The 19,231-nt window shown below is 35.5% G+C and overlaps 2 protein-coding genes across 5 annotated transcripts; both read left to right on the forward strand.

The window, feature by feature from the left end:
• Positions 1–168: 168 nt before the first annotated feature.
• LOC110641473 (protein EXECUTER 1, chloroplastic) lies at positions 169–13,431 on the forward strand. 4 transcript variants are annotated; one of them, XR_009142951.1, is made up of 12 exons: positions 170–801; positions 1,497–1,613; positions 1,726–1,791; positions 7,806–7,912; positions 8,258–8,339; positions 9,173–9,889; positions 10,009–10,132; positions 10,973–11,142; positions 11,579–11,653; positions 11,736–11,828; positions 11,943–12,089; positions 12,935–13,431. XR_009142951.1 is itself a non-coding variant. In XM_058133279.1 (11 exons), exons 1-11 carry the CDS (start codon positions 358–360, stop codon positions 12,030–12,032), a joined length of 2,085 nt encoding a protein of 694 aa, XP_057989262.1. In that variant the 5' UTR covers positions 169–357; the 3' UTR covers positions 12,033–13,431. The 4 variants fall into 4 exon arrangements, 1 of the variants encoding a protein (XP_057989262.1); XR_009142952.1 differs by lacking the exon at positions 12,935–13,431 and adding an exon at positions 12,173–12,469; XR_009142953.1 differs by having other exon boundaries at positions 672–801; positions 1,393–1,613.
• A 1,004-nt stretch (positions 13,432–14,435) lies between these two features.
• Positions 14,436–18,108, forward strand: LOC110641480 (fructose-1,6-bisphosphatase, chloroplastic). The gene is made up of 3 exons (XM_021793205.2): positions 14,436–15,147; positions 16,571–16,967; positions 17,445–18,108. The coding sequence occupies exons 1-3, from the start codon at positions 14,737–14,739 to the stop codon at positions 17,843–17,845; spliced, it is 1,209 nt and encodes a 402-aa protein (XP_021648897.2). The 5' UTR covers positions 14,436–14,736; the 3' UTR covers positions 17,846–18,108.
• Positions 18,109–19,231: the final 1,123 nt, after the last annotated feature.

Consider the following 19,231-nt stretch of genomic DNA (forward strand, 5'->3'; position numbering starts at 1 on the left):
TTTTAAAAAAAAATTTATTTTGAATTATAATTATAAAAGAAATCTTTATTAAATAGGAGTTAAGGATAAATAGGATTATAAATTTTAAATTTATATAAATTTTAAAATTAATTAAATATTGTGAAATAAGAATTAATTTCTTATTTATTTATTTATTTTTATTTCTTCTGATACTTATCTCAGGGCAGACAACACCACCACCCCACCTTTCGTCTTCGAAATCAAAACAGCTTCCTGTCTTGTAGTTCTGTGTCACCTGATACTGCTCCTCTCTCGGTCTCATCCACACCACACCTTCAATTCAATCTCTGCTCTTTCAAATTTGATTTTTACATTCAAATCCATCACTAACCCTTCATGGCTTCAATTTCACCTCCAACACCTCCTCACAAACTCTCCTTCAGGACCCACCACAGGTTTCTTCGCAAAAGACCATCCTACCCTTCTCCTTCTCCTTCTCCTCCATTTCCTTCTCACTCCTTCTCTTGGGCTTCTTCGGATTCTTCTTCTTCTGCTGCTGCTGCTGCTTCTACTTCTCTCTGTCGCTGCACCAATTCGTCTTCTTCTGATAGTTCTTCCACTCACTGGCGATGGGATGCTGCCCTTCAAGGTGTCATCGAAAGTGCAATGAAACGGATTGATTCCTTCATCAATCCGCGTGGGAAAGAGGATAAGGAGATGGGGGATGGAATGGATGCGGAGAGGGATGGTGGGAAGGGTGAAGAAGAGTGGGATTGGAATCGATGGAGAAGGCATTTCGAGGAAGTCGATGAGCAGGAGCGTGTCGTCTCCGTTTTGAAGGTATTTTTGCCAATTATCTATCATTTTCATTCACTTATACAACACGCATGCAGAGCTTCAGTTATTGATTACCTTTTCTTTTTCGGTTGAGAACTGTTTTCTGTTAAAAAAATGAGAAATTGGATCTGGGAAGTGCAAGTTGTAGGGGATTTGTGAACCCTATTATGAAGGAATTTCTCTTTGTTGGGAACTGGTACTTCTTCATTTGTCAATTGTGCAAAATGGCCTTAAAAGGAATGAACTTTTATTTGTTTTCAATTGCATTTGTAAAAGCCATTCCAAAAACTTTTTTCTTTGAGTATCAACCTCACGGCCCCTAATCTTTTAAGTTTTGAATTGTTTGATCATCGTTACAAATTATTACGATGGGGAAAGAAGTGCCCATTTGACATGTATAGGAGTTTTAGATACTGAGCTGATAAATGAAGATAGAAGAATGCTTTCCGATTGCAATTTTGTGTTGTATTCAAAATCTTACTCTGTCATTCCAGGTAGAATTATGGGAGCTTTCGTTGGTAAAAATTAAATTTTTTGCATTTCTGAATTATTTAAAATGTAAGAAGCTATAACTTTGTTAATTGTATTTGAAAGCGCTGACATCACACGCTACAAGGAATGCTGAACTTATGGAGCTGCTTAACACACCTTTGTACTGATAAGGTGTTGGTTGCATGCTGAAATTTCTTTCCTTGCAGTCGCAGTTGAATCAGGCTGTAAATAGAGAGGATTATGAGGATGCAGCTAGGCTAAAGGTGGCAATTGCTGCTGCAGCTACAAATGATGCTGTTGGCAGAGTGATGTCCCAGCTGAGTGTATGTAATTTGACTTATTGCTCTGCTTTTGCAAAGTTGGGAAAGGGCAGAGGGTCATGACTCACGAGTAGTGCTGTTGTTCTGCTAACCCTTTATTTTTTGGATGCTTCAGAGAGCAGTAGCAGAAGAGCGTTACCAAGATGCAGCTTTGTTGCGAGATGATGCTGGTGCTGGATTGGTGAGTTAATGCATGAGCTTGACTTTTCCCATTCTTATGAGTTGTTTTTTCTGATAGTTTGCTTTCTGTGAGATGGACTGGTGCTAGATGTTGCTTTGGATATGTTAGGGTTAAGGAACCCTAACAGAGAATTATAAGAGAAGTAGGGAAAATTAGAGAAGAGACAGAGAGAGAATAGAGAGATAGTTGAGAGAGAATTGAGAACTATTATTTCTTTGGTAATTCTTGAATGCATAGACAAGATTAGCTTGTTTGATAATTTATATCTCAACTCAGTAACTACTTTCTCTAAAGTCAAACATAGCAGTTACCAATTCTGTTACAGAATCAGTTATGCACTCTAGCTTCCTTTCCCGCTAATATTCCCCTTCCTATTACTATTATACTTTCTCCTATAGTATGTAACAATACCCCTTCCTTCAGCACTTTCTTGTTCCCAAGAAAGTGGCTGTTTTGAAAATTGAGCTGTGATAAAACTTCTATCCTCGCAAGTGGCATCCTCTTCAGGCAATTGAAACCACTTAATAAGTCCTTGTTCCACCTTCTGATCTCCCCTGGAAACCACTCTGGTCTGTAATACCTTCTCAGGAAAAAGTACAAACTGATCTTCTTGCAGAATAGGCAATTCAGAAATTGAAGTGATCCCCTCACCAATCCTTCTTTTCAACATTGAAACATGAAAAACGGGATGAATTGTAGAAGAAGATGGCAATTGTAACTTGTAAGCCTCCTTGCCCATTCTAGCAATTACTTGAAATGGCCCATAAAACTTAGCGGATAATTTCAAATTCTGCCTTAGTGCCACTGAGGTTTGCCTATAAGGTTGCAATCTCAGATATACCCAATCTCCAACAGAAAATTCCCTTTCAGATCTGCCCTTGTCAGCTTGTTGCTTCATCCTGTTCTGAGCCTGTTGCAAATTGGCCTGGAGAAGAGAACTAAGCTGCTGCCTGTCATGGATGAAGGTATCTACAGCTCCTACCTTCACACCATCAAAAGGAAACATAGGCAAGAATTGAGGGGCATACCCATATAGAGCCTCAAAATGTGACATTCTGATTGCACTATGGAATGAAGAATTATACCACCACTCTGCTAGGGATAACCAGTCCACCCATGTTTCAGGTTTCAAGTGAACCATGCATCTTAAATAGGCTTCAATACACTAATTCACCCTTTCAGTTTGACCATCTGATTGAGGGTGATAAGCTGAACTCATAGCCAATTTAACCTCAAAACACTTGAATAATTCCTGCCAGAATAGACTTGTGAAGACTTTATCTCTGTCTAAAGTAATTACTTGAGGAACCCCATGAAGTTTAAAGACAGTATCCAGAAAAACATGAGCTACTGATGCTGCTGTATAAGGATGGGGCAGAGAGATAAAGTGTGCCACCTTTGTCAATCTACAAACTACTACCAGAATAGTGTCTTTACCTCTTGACTTTGGGAGACCCTCAATAAAATCCATAGAAATTTCTTGCCAAGCTTGGGAAGGAATGGGAAGAGGCTGCAACTTCCCTGGATAAGGGCATGTTTCACCCTTACATTTTGCACATACATCACAAGACTTTACCCATTCCATCACTTCTTTCAACATACCAGGCCAAAAGAAATACCTCTTCAATCTCAAATAAGTGATATTAACCCCTGAATGGCCTCCCACAGCAGAATTGTGATAAGTTTGCAATAAGGTATGCTTCAAAGTTGTAGAATTCCCTACATATAGCCTATGGTTGTAATATAGGACACCATTCTTCAACTGATAGCCTGCAACAGCATTAGGGTCCAAAGAGGGCTTCTGAATTAACTCTCTGACTTTATCATCCCCTTCATAACTTTCCACTAATTGCTGCATCCAAGCAGGAACTACCACAGATTGAATAACACAAGAATGGAAGTCTGCAGGCCTCCTTGACAACGCATCTGCCACTTTATTTTCAATTCCCTTCCTATACAGTATCTTATAGTTCAACCCCAACAATTTAGAAATACCCTTCTGCTGCAAATTAGTATGTAACCTCTGCTCAAGTAAGTATTTTATACTTTCATGATCAGTTTTAATAAAGAACTGACCCTATTCTAGGTAATGTCTCCATTTACTTACTGCAAAAGTGATAGCTAGCAATTCCTTCTCATACACAGATAAAGCCTCACTCTTAGGCCCAAAAGCCTTAGAAATGAAGGCAATAGGATGCCCTTGCTGTTGCAACACTGCTCCCATTCGCCAATTACTAGCATCTGTCTCAATTACAAATGGCTTAGAAAAATCTAGCAGAGCTAAAATTGGAGCTGTAGACATTAATTCCCTAAGCTTCTCAAAAGCCTTTTGAGCAATAGCATTTCAGTGAAATGAATCCTTCTTTAATAGATCAATTAGAGGCTGACAAATAACCCCATAATTTTTGATAAATTTCCTATAGTAGCCTGTAAGTCCCAAAAAACTCCTGAGATCCTTGACTGAAGTAGGAACAGGCCAGTTTACAATAGCAGCAACCTTTTTTGGATCAGTAGCAACCCCCTTTCTTGAGATGATATGCCCAAGATATTCAATTTCAGTTTGCCCAAAGAAACATTTAGATTGTTTAGCAAAAAGATGTTGGGCCTGCAGCACATCAAACACTTGTTCCAAATGCTCCAAATGACTCTCCATATCCCTACTATAAACCAAGATATCATCAAAAAATACTAGTACAAATTTCCTTAAGAAAGGTTGGAAAATGTGATTCATTAAGGCCTGAAATGTAGTAGGGGCATTAGTGAGCCCAAAAGGCATCACTTTAAATTCAAAATGCCCATGGTGTGTCCTAAAAGCAGTCTTAGGAATATCGTCCACCTTCATCCTTATTTGATGGTAACCAGCCCTCAAATCTATCTTAGAAAAGATCACAGCCCCATGCAATTCATCTAGCAAATCATCAATAATAGGGATTGGAAACTTATCCTTAACTGTCAAGTCATTAAGTCTCCTATAGTCAACACAAAATCTCCATGTCCCATCTTTCTTCTTCACTAAAAGAACAGGAGAAGAATAGGGGCTAGTGCTAGGTTGAATGATGGAAGAGGAGAGCATATCTTTTATCAATGTTTCAATCTCTGTCTTCTGGTAATGGGGGTATCTGTAAGGCCTAATATTAACAGGCTGAGCATCATGCTGCAGAGGAATAGCATGATTGTGACTTCTAAAATGTGGTAACCCTTGAGGCTCTTCAAAAATGCTGCTATATTTCTGGAGTAATTGTTGCAGTCTCTCATCACACCCAAAATTGGAAGTAGCTGATAGCAAGGAGTGGTCAGAATGCATAACACAAAACAAAGGAGTCTGAAAATCCTTACCATCTTTCCTCAATATATTGGCAGAATACCAAAGCCCAGACTGCTTACCCTCTCCAATGCCATGCAAAACTACTGATCTTCCTTCCACAGTAATAGTAATTGTTGATGCCTCAAAGTCAAATAGTACTAGATTATGCTTCTTTAACCAATCCACTTCTAATATCATATCAAAACCCCCTAATTCCAGAATCTTCAAATCAAAATTAAACTCATTATTGTCCATTTTCCATTTAAATTGCTGACATTGTAAATCACACCCTAACTTCCTCCCATCTGCCACTGTAATAGCAGTGTATGGTGTTGAAACCAACTCCAATTTTAATTCTTTAGCTATTCTTATGTCAAGGAAACTGGCGGTATTACCACTGTCAATTAATATCACCAATTGCCTGTTTTTATGAAGCCCCAACATCCTTATTGTATCAATGCGATGACTACCTTCCAGTGCATGAATTGACAGAGTATTGTCTTCCATATTTCCCCTTTCCTCCATCTCCATTCCTGCTTCAAACCACTCCTCTTCACCTCCATCATCATCCTTCTACACGGCTCAAATTGCATTTAATGATTTCTGCCTACATTGATGCCCTGGAAAATACTTGTCCTCACATTTGTAACATGGTTTAGGCTGATTCTTAACAGGGTTTGAAAAAGAATTTGTTGGTTTATATACTGAAGATAAAGTAGAAACAGGCAGTGAATTGGGTGAGTTGGTACTGGACTGAGTTTTAATTGTTGTAGAGCTGGGTTTGTCAAAATTTGGTGGTCTTAGAGGGTTTTGATAGGTCTGATATGGCTTGGCATACTGGTTTGGGTAATTAGTCTGATATGGAGTTAAAGGGACAGTAGATTGGCTTCTAAAAGGTTTGGAAAAATTGCTTGTATTCTTAGGCTTTTTACTGACTTCCAACACTTGTTCTTGAAGCCTAGCTACTTCTATAGCCTGAGATAAGGAAACAGGCTTCATATTCTAACAACCAACCTAATTTCATCCTTTAAACCCCCCATAAAAGCAGACAGAAAATAAGATTCACCTAATTCAGGCATTAATCTCTCAATTCTTATTCTTAATTCCTCAAATTCATCTTGATATTCCTCTAAAGATCCCTCCTGTCTCAGTTTCATAAAACCCTCTACTAAATCCTCTAGCCTTTCATCCCCAAATCTGCTGCAAATTCCCTTCTCAAATTCTTCCCAAGAATGTACTCCACCCCTATTCCAATTATGGAACCATGCATCAGCCCTATCCACCAAAAACAGGCTCGCTATTGGTACCTTTTGATCAATAGGAACCTTATAGATCTCAAAATATTTTTCACACCTTCTCAACCAAGCCCTAGGTTCTTTCCCATCAAAAGTAACTAACTCTATCTTGGGCAAAATCTGTGGTGTACCTTTCATAAAAGAAAATTTTCCAAGGTTATTAGGGTTATCTATATTCTGTAAATTCTGGATCCTTGTAGGGTTAGGTAATAAACCCATCCCACTTCCCAAAATTGACTGAGATCCAATATTTTTAGATCTACTTCCACCTTCCCCAGAATTACTAACTTCCTTACTCCTTCCAGCACTCATGTAGGCTCTCGCAATTCTTCCAAGATAACATTCTGACCCTCAGTTTTCTTCATCATATCTTCTTTAAATTCCTTCAGATCTCCAGCAGTTCTTGAAGCCACTTCTTGCAGATTCCGAGAAACTTCTTGCAAATTCCTCACTTGTTCTTCCAGCTCAGCAATCTTCACCATCTCAGGACTCACTACAACTGATCTGGTCATATTTCCGACTTCCAGGAACCAATTACCCACTGATTCTTGGATCTGATTGCTCTAATACCAAATGTTAGGGTTAAGGAACCCTAACACAGAATTATAAGAGAAGTAGGGAAAATTAGAGAAGAGAGAGAGAGAATAGAGAGATAGTTGAGAGAGAATTGAGAATTATTATTTCTTTGGTAATTCTTGAATGAATATACAAGATTAGCTTGTTTGAAAATTTATATCTCAACTCAGTAACTACTTTCTCTAAAGTCAAACATAGCAGTTACCAATTCTGTTACAGAATCAGTTATACACTCTAGCTTCCTTTCCCGCCAATATTCCCCTTCCTATTACTATTATACTTTCTTCTATAGTATGTAACAGGATATTTGCTTGGTTGAAGCATTCCTTGCTAAGTTTGTTCTGTTCATGTGAGGAGTTGCCTTTCGTTAAATTTTTTGGGTTCTTATGTCGATTAATCTAAGAAATCCTAATTTTGAGAGGTGGTATCAGAAAAAGCTACATGCTTGTATTACATTCTGTGGTTTCTGTCCATTTCAATTTTGCATGTTCATGATCTCAATTGTGGATTGTTAGATTTTTGGACTGCCTTTGGCTGCAGATCATCGTCAGATGTTTCATAAAGCCTAAGAAAGAGTAATAGCATAATATAGCATCTCTCTCACTCTATTTACTCCTTTTTAAATTTGCAGGTGCTAGTTCATTTTTGTGATAAGGTTTAGTTGTTCATTTTTGTAGTACTGATGACGGCCCTATCATCATCTGGAATTAAGTAAATCTGTCTTATGAGTTTTCTGCTTGAGATTTTCTAGTTAGGCTGAGGCATTTCCAAGTATAATATTGTGTCGTTAGCCATGTAAATTTACTTCATGGTTTTTTTCCCTTGATACTGATGTCCAGGTGGGATGGTGGTCTGGCATCTCAGAAGATGTACATGATCCTTATGGTCTAATTATCCATATTACTGCAGAGCATGGAAGATATGTGGCAAGGAGTTATAGTCCTCGGTAATTATTTACATGCTTGTAGAAGGGTTTCATTTTAATTTATCATTCATAAATGATATATACAACACCTTGTAGGCATTTCTTTCACATTCATTTGACTGATGATTAACAGTGATCTTATTAGCCATTCTTTCACTGCTGGGCATTTCCAAGTCCAAATACAACTTCAAAATTTGATTGATGAGTAACTATTTAAAAAGTAAAAAGTGGCTCTATTGTCCTTGTGCGTGCTGATGCATTCAGGCAAAGGAAACGCCTTCTCAGTCAAAATCAAAGTGTGTGACCCAATCACATGGATTTTAATAATTTTTGAAGGTCTAATATTCATCTATCTTATTCTTTCAGACAGCTTGCTACAGCTGCAGTTGGTATTCCAGTGTTTGAGATCTTTGTTACAAAGAACAGGATAGGTGAATACAAGCAGCAGGTATCCTCCTTGTCTAACTCACGTATTTTTGGTATAGTTCAGTGAATAAGTTATAAACTTTTGACTGTGAGATTTAATTTATTTATTTCATAAGCAAACAGTGCATTCCAGGCAACAAGGAGTTGCCAAGTGCCAGCCTGTATGCAAGATAAAATTCTTCAAAGGAAAGATTGCAGAAGTATAAGGCAGCTTGGATATTCCTAAATTGCTCCCACTGAACTGAAAATCCAACTTATTTGGTCATCTATCTTTTGAGCTTGGACTTGGGATAATTCCTCCCAAAAAAAATTTCCTGTCATTCAAAAAATATTTACTGCAGTTAAATCTGTCAGTCTTTTCTGTATGATAATATTTGTCTCTATATTATAACCACTATGTTAAATCTACAATAGGCCAAATGTTGTAACATGCACTGTTACCAGGATTGTAGTAGTAATTGCAATCCAATACGTCTGGACTCAAAGTCTCAAACCTTGACCCTTGGAGGAGCAAAATGCCTTTTTAAAATCCTTTGGCTTTCATCCGAACTCCATAATGTTTAAACTTTGTTCCATGAGGGAAGCAAAGTGCCCTACCTTGGTCTTTGACCTTCAAATTTACTTAGCTCATCTTGTGCATCAATCATTATGTACTGGTTTATTTTAGACTTGTATACATAAGCATGTGCTTGCAAACATGGAGAGATGCTGGCACGCTTAGTTGTATGCGTGTATTCTTCCGTAGATGCATTTACTTGTCTGCTCATATCCTATCTAGATGTGGCATTGTTGCATTGATGCTTCTGGTTCAATGTGTCAGAAACATTCTCTGATGAGATTCATGTGCCTTTTTAGGCTGTGTACTTGAAAAGGAAAGCATTTTTCCAAGACTCTTCAACAGTGTCCTCGAAATCACCAGGTGCCACCAGCCACTTGAATCCACCAGGGCCAATTGAAGAAAAAAGTGATCTATTTGTTGTGAGCACTGAGGACATTGAGGATGGCGATGATACAGAAGATGGTTCTGATCTCAATGATGGATTGCCTGGTTTTCAGAATATTTTGCGAGATATGATTCCTGGTGTGAAGGTCAAGGTCTTGAAGGTGACAGCTCCTGCAAAGGTGGATAGGGATTTCATATCTAAGGTGATAGAGCAGATAATGGATGAAGAAGATGACGAGAAGGATATTGAGTTAGAAAGCATAGAGACAGAAGATGAAATTAGAGGTGAAAGCGACCAAGAAAGAGATGAGATTGAAATGGATGCCACTGATGGCATCATTGATAATGAAGGGCCAAGTGAAATTTCAGTTAAAGTTGTTGTTGGAGGTCTCACTCAAAAACTTTCAGGAAGCACGCCTATGAAACAGTCACTCAGAGTGCCTGCTAAGCTAGAGAAAAAGGGACGGAGATCATTTTGCTTTTCTATTGAGAAAGATGTGAACCAACAGGGTTCTGTTGCCAAGGAAGCAGGCTCGGTTAAAAAAGCAAAGTTTCGAGGTCAACGCAGTGTGGACAGCATTATGTTGGATCTTGCTAAATTTATTGGTAGGGAGAAGATACCCTTGAAGGTGGGTTCTATTTTCTGCAGGTTACGTCTTTGTGTACCTTCGGCAGATTGGAGATCAACTATTTGTTAAGTTTATTACAATTGATGGTTTGTTTGATTTCTTTTACTTCATCTGTGCAGGTGCTGAAAGATGTTGGCGACTTAATAAATTTTACCCTTAGTCAAGCTCAAAATCGTCAACCACTGTCTGGATCAACAACTTTCCATCGGATTGAAATATCAACATCTCTAGACCCTCTAAATGGTGATTTGTTACAGAATCTGTTCGTTGTTAAGTTATTATGGACACAAGTCCAAATTCACTGCCTTAAAAATTTATATACATTTTTTAATGTTGTCTCTGAACACAAATTTAATACAATGAAGTACTTAAACAATAAAAATTATGGCAATTTATACCTTCTGACACCTAAAAGTTAAAACTGATTTTTGGTGCTGAGTCAGAGTTGATTTGGAACTATGTATTACATGTATTCTTAAGCTTAGAAAAAAAGGGGGAAAAAAACACTAGCTCATGGTTGATGTGAAGTATACGCACCACTAATAATTGGTTTACTATAGGATTTTTTTTCTCTCTAAAACCACTTTATAATTTTCTGTCAATTTGTTGTATCAGCTTATGTGGGACCAGCTGTACATGTAGGCTGTAGCTCTTTTTAATTATTCTAATACATTAATGGACATTAATTAGGATCTTTTTTTTAGGGGTGCTGGCACCCCATGGCGCATCATCTTTTTTGACACTTCATAACATATGTGGACTAAATAATTCCAACTCAATTCTGACTTGGCGCCAGAAAATAGCTCATTTGGTCACAAATTATAAATTGTTACAAAGTTTTTGCTTAAGACTTTGAGTAATTCATTGTATGAAATTATTGTTCTAGGATTACATTGCAAAAGTTCATAAAGTTTTAAGGTAAAAATCTGGACTTGTGATGTTATTATGAGATGTTATGTAGTTTCTCCTTGGTAGTTCTCTGTTTTTGACATGTTTAGGACCCTTCGTAGGTCTGTTATTTTTGATCCCCTATGCTCAACTTAGGGTGAAATTTTTAAATTTTAAACTGTGTTATTTTGTCAGGACTTTATATTGGGGCTCATGGACTATACACCTCAGAAGTCATACATCTACAACGTAAATTTGGTCAATGGCAAGATGAGCGTGGGACCAAGGAGCCTTCTAATCTAGAGTTTTATGAATATGTTGAAGCTATAAAATTAACTGGAGATCCATACGTACCTGCTGGACAGGTAATTTCATTTATTTAACATTTGTTTGTGAAAGCTGGGGAGGGTTCTTCTGTGTTATCTTAGTGACTTGTCATTCTCTTTAGCAATGTGGAACTTGTTGTTTCAGTTTTTTCTGATGCTTACCAGTTTTGGCCATATAAAGTTTACAACTTCAGGTTTGCTAATATAAGTAGTATATGCTCCAGTGCTTAATTTTTTTTTTTTTTCCATATTCATTTATTTATTTTACAAGCATAGTCCTGAATTATTTGATATGGATAAATAACTAGGATTGTTTTGTGCTTCACTGGATGATTTGCTGCCTTGTTGGGATAGCCCAAAAGGCCAAAACTAGGGAGTTCAGTTTGGTTGGCCCTTAACTGTGCTCATTTTTCAGATATTCATAGCTAGCCTGTATCCATAAACCATAACAGGTTTACTTTACTGATTCTTGTAGGTGGCATTTCGTGCTAAGGTTGGAAAAAGGTATCAGCTTCCTCATAAAGGCATCATTCCTGAAGAATTTGGAGTGGTATGTTTGTAAGCTTGTAACCTTTTTTACATTTCCTCTTTCTCTTTGCTGAAGGGTTTGTTGTGGTTTATTTGAAACTCAGATTGCTCGGTATAGAGGACAAGGGAGGCTTGCTGAGCCTGGTTTTCAGAATCCTCGATGGGTTGATGGTGAACTTGTTATTCTTGATGGAAAGGTTTTCAGCTCTTATATTATCTCGTCACATATGTTATACTCTCTTGAAACTATAATTTATTTGTGCCTTTTCTCAGAAAGATATTAATAGGGCATCATTTTTCATTTTGTGCAGTACATCAAAGGGGGCCCTGTTGTTGGGTTTGTATATTGGGCTCCTGAATATCACTTCTTGGTGTTTTTCAACCGTCTGAGGCTTCAATAATAGATGCCCGTGTATATAATGTTCAAGCTTGTCTATTCTTTCATTGTATTTTATGAGGTGAGTACTTTCTAACTAAAAATTGGTCAAGCATTTGTAAATTTGTAACTGAATTCATGATACCTATGGTCTATACTCAATAGGCTAGGTTGCCTCAAATTGTTCCAACAATTTGCCATGGTCATGCTATGGTACCATTAGCCCTCTGTATGGGTACAAGTCCTAAGCTGGAAAGTTGATCTATTGGCAGTTCCTTCTAATGTTACTTGTAGAAATTCTGGTGAATGTTTTAGGGCAATGGATTTGTATTTTGAGAGGTGCATTTTGAAACTACTTCATTTTGTACGTTACATTTTGATGGATTAGATTATTGCAATTGCAAACCAATATGAGACATTTGGTACCCATTAATATTGAGATTTTCTGATGTATATTAGGCATTCATATAAATGCAGCAGAATGAGATAAGATTTTGTAAGTTGTAACTATATAATTATGTCACTCTATTTATTTGTATACCATAATCTGCATGAATGTTTTTATGCCCTGTTTGTTGGAACTGTCATGTTCTGTTTTTGTTGATGGATAATAGTTCTAAATGTCATCTATATATAATTGTTTTACTGCTTTTTCATGTAGTTTTTTTTTTTTTTTTTGTGTAAATTTTGAAGGAAGTGATACAGTATGTGATATCTTGATTAATTATTTTTCCCCTTGTAACTTTCAATGATTAGAAATATATCTGCATAAGTTTGATTCTCGCAGTAGAGTTTTACGAACAATGATTATCGGGAATTTTATTTCTTAGGTGACAAAAGTCTGATCGAATTATAAGATGCACTTTGGTTTTAACACTTATTACGTGAAGTAGTCCTTACTGTTCTATGATCTCTTTTGTTTTGCAGTCTGCCAATTTGTTCTTCAACTTGAGCAGCATATTAGGTATTGAAATCCGGCCACATGTCCAATGCTCACTCAACTAACTGTTGCATATGTAAACATATTGACTTGGTGAAATTAACCCAGAAGCTTTGAGATGCAGTAGGTATTCAGCTTTTCTATGCATGACTTCTGAGCAGCCATTTACAGCAGCTTATGCGCTTAAATTTTTTGTTGGATAATCTAATCTTTATCAATTTCTAGCTATTAGCACTTTCCAAGTTATCATACAACAGGAGAGTAGGTTCTACGCTAGAATTGTCTTTCACAATTTTATTAGTCCTAAATAGATATATGGCTGGAAATGTGCAATCTTTATGTAGAGACTAGTGCAGTCAGGACATGTGGAAAGGCTTATTTCAGAGAGCAGTAGTCGAATGAGCTCATTTACATTTAAATGCGTTGTAGTTTTCCCCCCTTCTCATCATAATACATGAATGAAAAACTTAAAACGTTGTTTTCAGTTCTTCTTTCAGTTGGTTCATTTGCTTGCTGCATATTAAGAAGCAAATGGAGAAGACAACATGCCAGTATAGTTATGGAGTTGATTTATGCATTTTCAAAGCCTGTGATTGACACACTCTGTTTTCACTCTTATTGCTTGAACCAGTTTATGCAAGCTGGAGAATGAAATTACATGTAGGGAATTTGGATTTTCTTTTCTGGTTTTTCCAACGAGTTTCATTAAATATGCTTATTTTAAGTAATATCGTATAGAAAATATAATTTTTTATGTTCTAGATGTAATATTAATAATAAATATATATATTTAACGAATATTAACAGAACTATAAACAAAATTACTATAGAAGACGCTCTATGAATATGCAAACAAAATCGAATTGGGCAATGGTATCAAAGCTGGCTTCATCTTGTGAGACTCGACATTGAGAATGGTGGTTTACGGAGTGGTGGCATAGGCCTATTGTGTAAGGAAATTCAATGTATAGGGTACTGGCCGTGATTAACATGATCAACGAGAACATTGGTTTTCCAAGCATGAGATATTGTAATGTAGGGTACATATAGATTTGAACTCACTAACCTTAATAGCTAACTTTTTGGGTGTGTTCTCCTGTGTTCGGAAAGTTAAATAAAACATGGTAAACAATGTCTTATTATCAAAAGTATACCACTATCAAAACTATGCCACGTTCTTAAAGGTAGTTTGATCTGGTCTGGTTTCGATTTAAAAATTATGACTAATTAGGATTTTAGTCTTGGTTTAATTTCATCAAATTTCAAAAATTTTTTTTTCAAAAAAAAAAACCACTTTTATTCCGAAATCAACCTGATCAGTTTTGGTTTGATTCTAATGTGGTTTAATACTTTTTTTCTCTTTTTTTTTTTATAATTTGAATTTGATCAATTTTAATATTCAGATTGGACTTGTTTCCAAACCGGACAGTGCCGTGATTCCATCCATCGAGCCAGTCCAAAAATGACCTTGGTTTTCAAAGTTACTGGGTAGAGCTTTGGGCCCATATTCTCGCACGCTATCTCTTCTCTGATGCTTCGTGCTTCTGTCAAACTCGCCTGACCTTCCTTCTCTTCCTCCAAAATTTTTGTTCATTATCTGCTTAACAGTTTCTTATCCGTTAAAATAATCTGTTTGCAACATCCTAACAAAGAAATCTGATCCATCTCCACACCGCCCCAAAGAAAATCTCTTTCTTTTCTATAGGAAGCTCAATAACTTCTGATTATTTTCAATGTTCTCAATGTTTCCCTTCTAATCAACCCTCCAACAAGCTAAAATATTCATAATATGCAATCATCTGTCCTTCCCATATTCCCAACTTCAAATATCCCGCCAAAATCTCACTCTTTTCACACAAAACTCCACTTTTTCCCGCCCAACAATCGAGTTCTCGCGGGCAGCAGTTACAATTTCAGGCATAGAATGGCTTCTCTTGGTGGGTTTACAGTAAAATCGAATATGGGTACTTCTGCAAGTGGCGATAATGGATTTTGTACATTGGTGGAATATATGGGTAGGGGAGGAATCGATGTGGGGGATGATCTAGTGGTCTTGTTTAGTCATATACAGTATGCTTCCAAGAGAATTGCAGCTTTAGTGGCGTCTCCTTTCAATTCCAGTCTCAGTAAACAAGATAACGCTGCTGGTGCTGGCAGGAGCTCAGATAGGGATGCACCAAAGCCACTCGATATAGTATCGGTTTGTCCATTTTCCGTTGCTGATTGAAGCTTACATTTAATATTCCCGATTTTAGAATGTCCTTTTCTATCTCCATGATATTCGAGATTTTGATTTATGAATTTCACTAAAGACTAAGAGAATAGGAAAGTTTATACTCAGTTTGACGATTTTTTGTTGGCTATTTAGAGCTAATACATATTCATTTAAAACTTTTTGTTAGATGAAGTTATGAGCTTTAGTGTTGGACAGGATGGTCCTTAGCTTCAATAGCTCGACGGCATTACTCTATTATGTTTACTTACTCGTTTATTATATTCCAAGCAATTGATAATGGCTTCACTAATCCCCACTGTGACTTTACCCCAAACCTGGAACCTCCGCCTGGTGGATGAAGAAAATATTACTTGCAATGGAGGCCAGTGGTCTGGCATTTATGCATCTGTGTCTTATGTACAATAATGTCTTTTAATCAAACATGAACTTCGCAATATGTTCCTGACATGTGAAGGTAAATTTTTGCTAGATTTTTTGTTGCCTATACTTTTGTTTGTGCTTGTGGTGGAGTTCAGAAAATTAGGAAGATAAGTAATTGGTTGTGAACTAGAAAAGAAATCAGGAAGAGAGAACTAAAATGAAAAAGGAAGAAGAATAATTGCATCAGAGAGAGATAGAGAGAGGATGGAATTGGTACATACTAGGCACATGCCTCCAAGCCATGGTTTTAAATTGCGGTCGCGGTCGCGGGTAACGGAAACGGGCCCGTAATGACCATAACGTAACGGTAACGGCCTGGTGCTATATAAATTTTTTTGAAAATTTTATAAAGTTCATGAAGTAATTAAAAAAAAAAATGCCCCCTGCCTGTAACGGCTGTTATGGCCATTACATAACGGTCGATAATGGCCGTTACACCCCCAATTTTTTTTCGCTGTTAAATAACGGCCATATCGGTAACGGTAGTTGAAATTTCCTGTAAATAACGGCCGTTACGTATTTCCTGTAAATAACGGCCGTTACTTTACGTAACGGCTGTTATTTCATTCCATGCTCCAAACACAAATCAAAACATTCAGTGATCCATGTCAAGATCTAAGAAAACAAAAATAATAGAATGCACTACTTACCCTATTTTCCTTTATTTATCAATGGGTTGTTTATGGCTGTTATCACCCTCTTTTAGCTACATATAATATAATCATGATCACTCATTTATCCAGTTGATTTCCTATACCTCATATAAAATAATTTTGTGGGAGATATTTTCTTCAGTTCTTTGTTTGTTTTGTCACAATTAGATTGTTAGGAGAAGTTTATATTATATATTGAACTTATAATATTATTGTTGATTGTGGCATAGGGTTCTCAATAGTGTTGAAATGAATTTTTAACCAGCAATAACAATTGAAAAAAAGAAGTTTGGTGAATGCATATTGTTGTGCAGAATGAAATAATCTTGGCTTCTCTTCAAAATTCCGGAAAAGTTGCTGTCATGGCTTCAGAAGAAGATGATGCTCCAATTTGGATAGATGATGGTGGTCCATTTGTGGTGGTAACAGATCCCCTTGATGGTTCCCGAAATATTGATGCATCTATACCTACTGGAACAATTTTTGGGGTATATAAACGCCTTGTTGAACTAGATCATCTACCTCAGGAGGAGAAGGCTATACTTAATTCACTGCAGAGTGGAACTAGGCTTGTGGCTTCTGGTTATGTTCTCTATTCATCAGCCACAATACTCTGTGCCAGTTTTGGTTCTGGAACACATGCATTTACACTGGATCATTCAACAGGAGACTTCATTCTTACTCACCCAGGCATTAAGATTCCTCCTCGAGGTAATATATTTGTTGTTGTTTTTAATATTTTAACATGTTGCCTTTGGACTACCTTGAACGACAAAATTTCATGATTTCTTCCATGATAAAATAAAATTAATCTATTATTTGGCATGGTATTGTCTTAAGTTGATTGGAATTTAAAAGAGTAACAGGAAGCCAAATGCAACAAGTTTCTGAGTTATATAGACATTTTTCTATGCTACCCAAATAGGGGTGATGTATAATTTTACTGGCAGTGGCAAGTCTTTGGTTCTTTATGCTTGGGCCAAATATGCTCACCAGGTTTTAGCTTGAATTTCCACATGTATAATGGAATCTTATATGAAGTTCTCAGATGTGGTATAGTAATGACCACCATATTAATTTTTTTTACATTGGTCACCAACTCACCATGCTTGTTTGAATAGAAGAGAATGGAATTATAAATGTTGGTGCAGAAGTAAAATACCATTTTTGACTCTCTATTCATGTCAGGGCAAATCTATTCTGTAAACGATGCAAGATATTTTGACTGGCCTGAAGGATTAAGGCGATATATTGACACTGTTAGACAAGGAAAAGGAAAATACCCTAAGAAGTACTCTGCCCGTTATATATGTTCGCTTGTAGCTGATTTTCATCGGACATTGATGTATGGTGGAGTCGCAATGAACCCAAGGGATCATCTTCGTCTGGTTTACGAGGCAAATCCTCTTAGTTTTCTTGTGGAGCAGGCTGGAGGTAGAGGTTCTGATGGTAAAGTTAGAATACTTTCACTCCAACCTGTCAAGCTGCATCAGAGACTTCCCTTATTTCTAGGAAGCTTAGAGGACATGGAAGAGCTAGAGAGTTATGGAGACGTTCAACAGAAAGTAAATCCTGGATATGAAGTGTGATGCTATTGTGTGATGTGAATTAATTTATGTTGGTCTTCTGCTGGGATCCTACAATTTTCAAGACTCTTTGTATTTAGCCATTCCATTCCCTGCACATATGATTCATCCTCCCATACTTTCTTGCACTGATTTGTTGTCTACTGTGATGAGGATCGTACACCAATCATGAGATTGACAATAAAGAAATGTTGTAATGAAAAAGCTAGCACAAATTACTTGTATTTATTAATGTTGTAATGAAAATAAGCTAATGTTAAACTAAATTTTTTATCTCCAATTTTTTAATGAATATTTTATAATAAAAATAATAAAAAATAACAATATAATAAAAATATTGATTAATGATTTCGCATAATTTGGATTGGTTAAATCATGTGATCATATTCATCAATTTGAAATATCCAAAAAAAAATTTATATCTTCTTAATATATTAAATAAATATAATATATTTAAATATTATCTTTATTTAGTAGTATTAATATTATTTTAAATAATAATATTAAAAATCTAAAAAATTATGAAGGTAGTGCAAAAGAATATATATATATATATATATATCTATCTGTGTGTGTATTATATAAAATTACAGGTATATATAAAAAATATATTAATATATTGTAACTTATCTAATAATAGTAGCTATTTATTACAGTATTAAAAATAGTAATAATTAAATAATTTGTAAGTTATATTTACATAATTATAGAATTAATAATTTAATCATAATTAACAACATTTAAATAACTAAGTAATAAAAAATGGAGAGAATTCAATAAAATTAAATTATATATATATATATTAAAAAATTCGTTGTTTCAACATAATTAATATTAACTAAAGTAATAATATTAATAATTTATTAATTGTACTATAAAAAATTTCAGAAAATAATAAAAATTGAATATTAAAATAAATTTCTCATTTACTATAACTATCTAAATAAAACTTTATTTTATTTTCTCATAATTTATTATATATAGAGCATTTAAGTGCTCTATATAATTGAAATATAAAATGTATATTAAAATAAATAAATAAAAACAAATAACATTAAAGTAAATTATAAATATATAAAAAGGAGAGAGGGATAATTTTTAAGTACTCCATGTGACTACTTTTTATAATATAATTATAAATTATTGTATTAATTTTAAGATATATAATTATTAAATTTTTACAATTAAATGGAATATTAACAAATTGAGAAAAATAAATAAGAAATTTAATTAAATAAATATTAATTAATATAACTAATATTTCAATTATTTAGTCATAAAAGTTGAGTTAAAGATACTTAAAAAAAAATAAAAAAGGAAATTAAATGAAAACAAGAGTAAAGTACTTAGAATAAAATATAACAATTACCATATTTATAAAATATAATA

This window comes from Hevea brasiliensis, chromosome 14, assembly GCF_030052815.1.
Source record: "Hevea brasiliensis isolate MT/VB/25A 57/8 chromosome 14, ASM3005281v1, whole genome shotgun sequence".
Classification (NCBI taxonomy): Eukaryota; Viridiplantae; Streptophyta; class Magnoliopsida; order Malpighiales; family Euphorbiaceae; genus Hevea; species Hevea brasiliensis.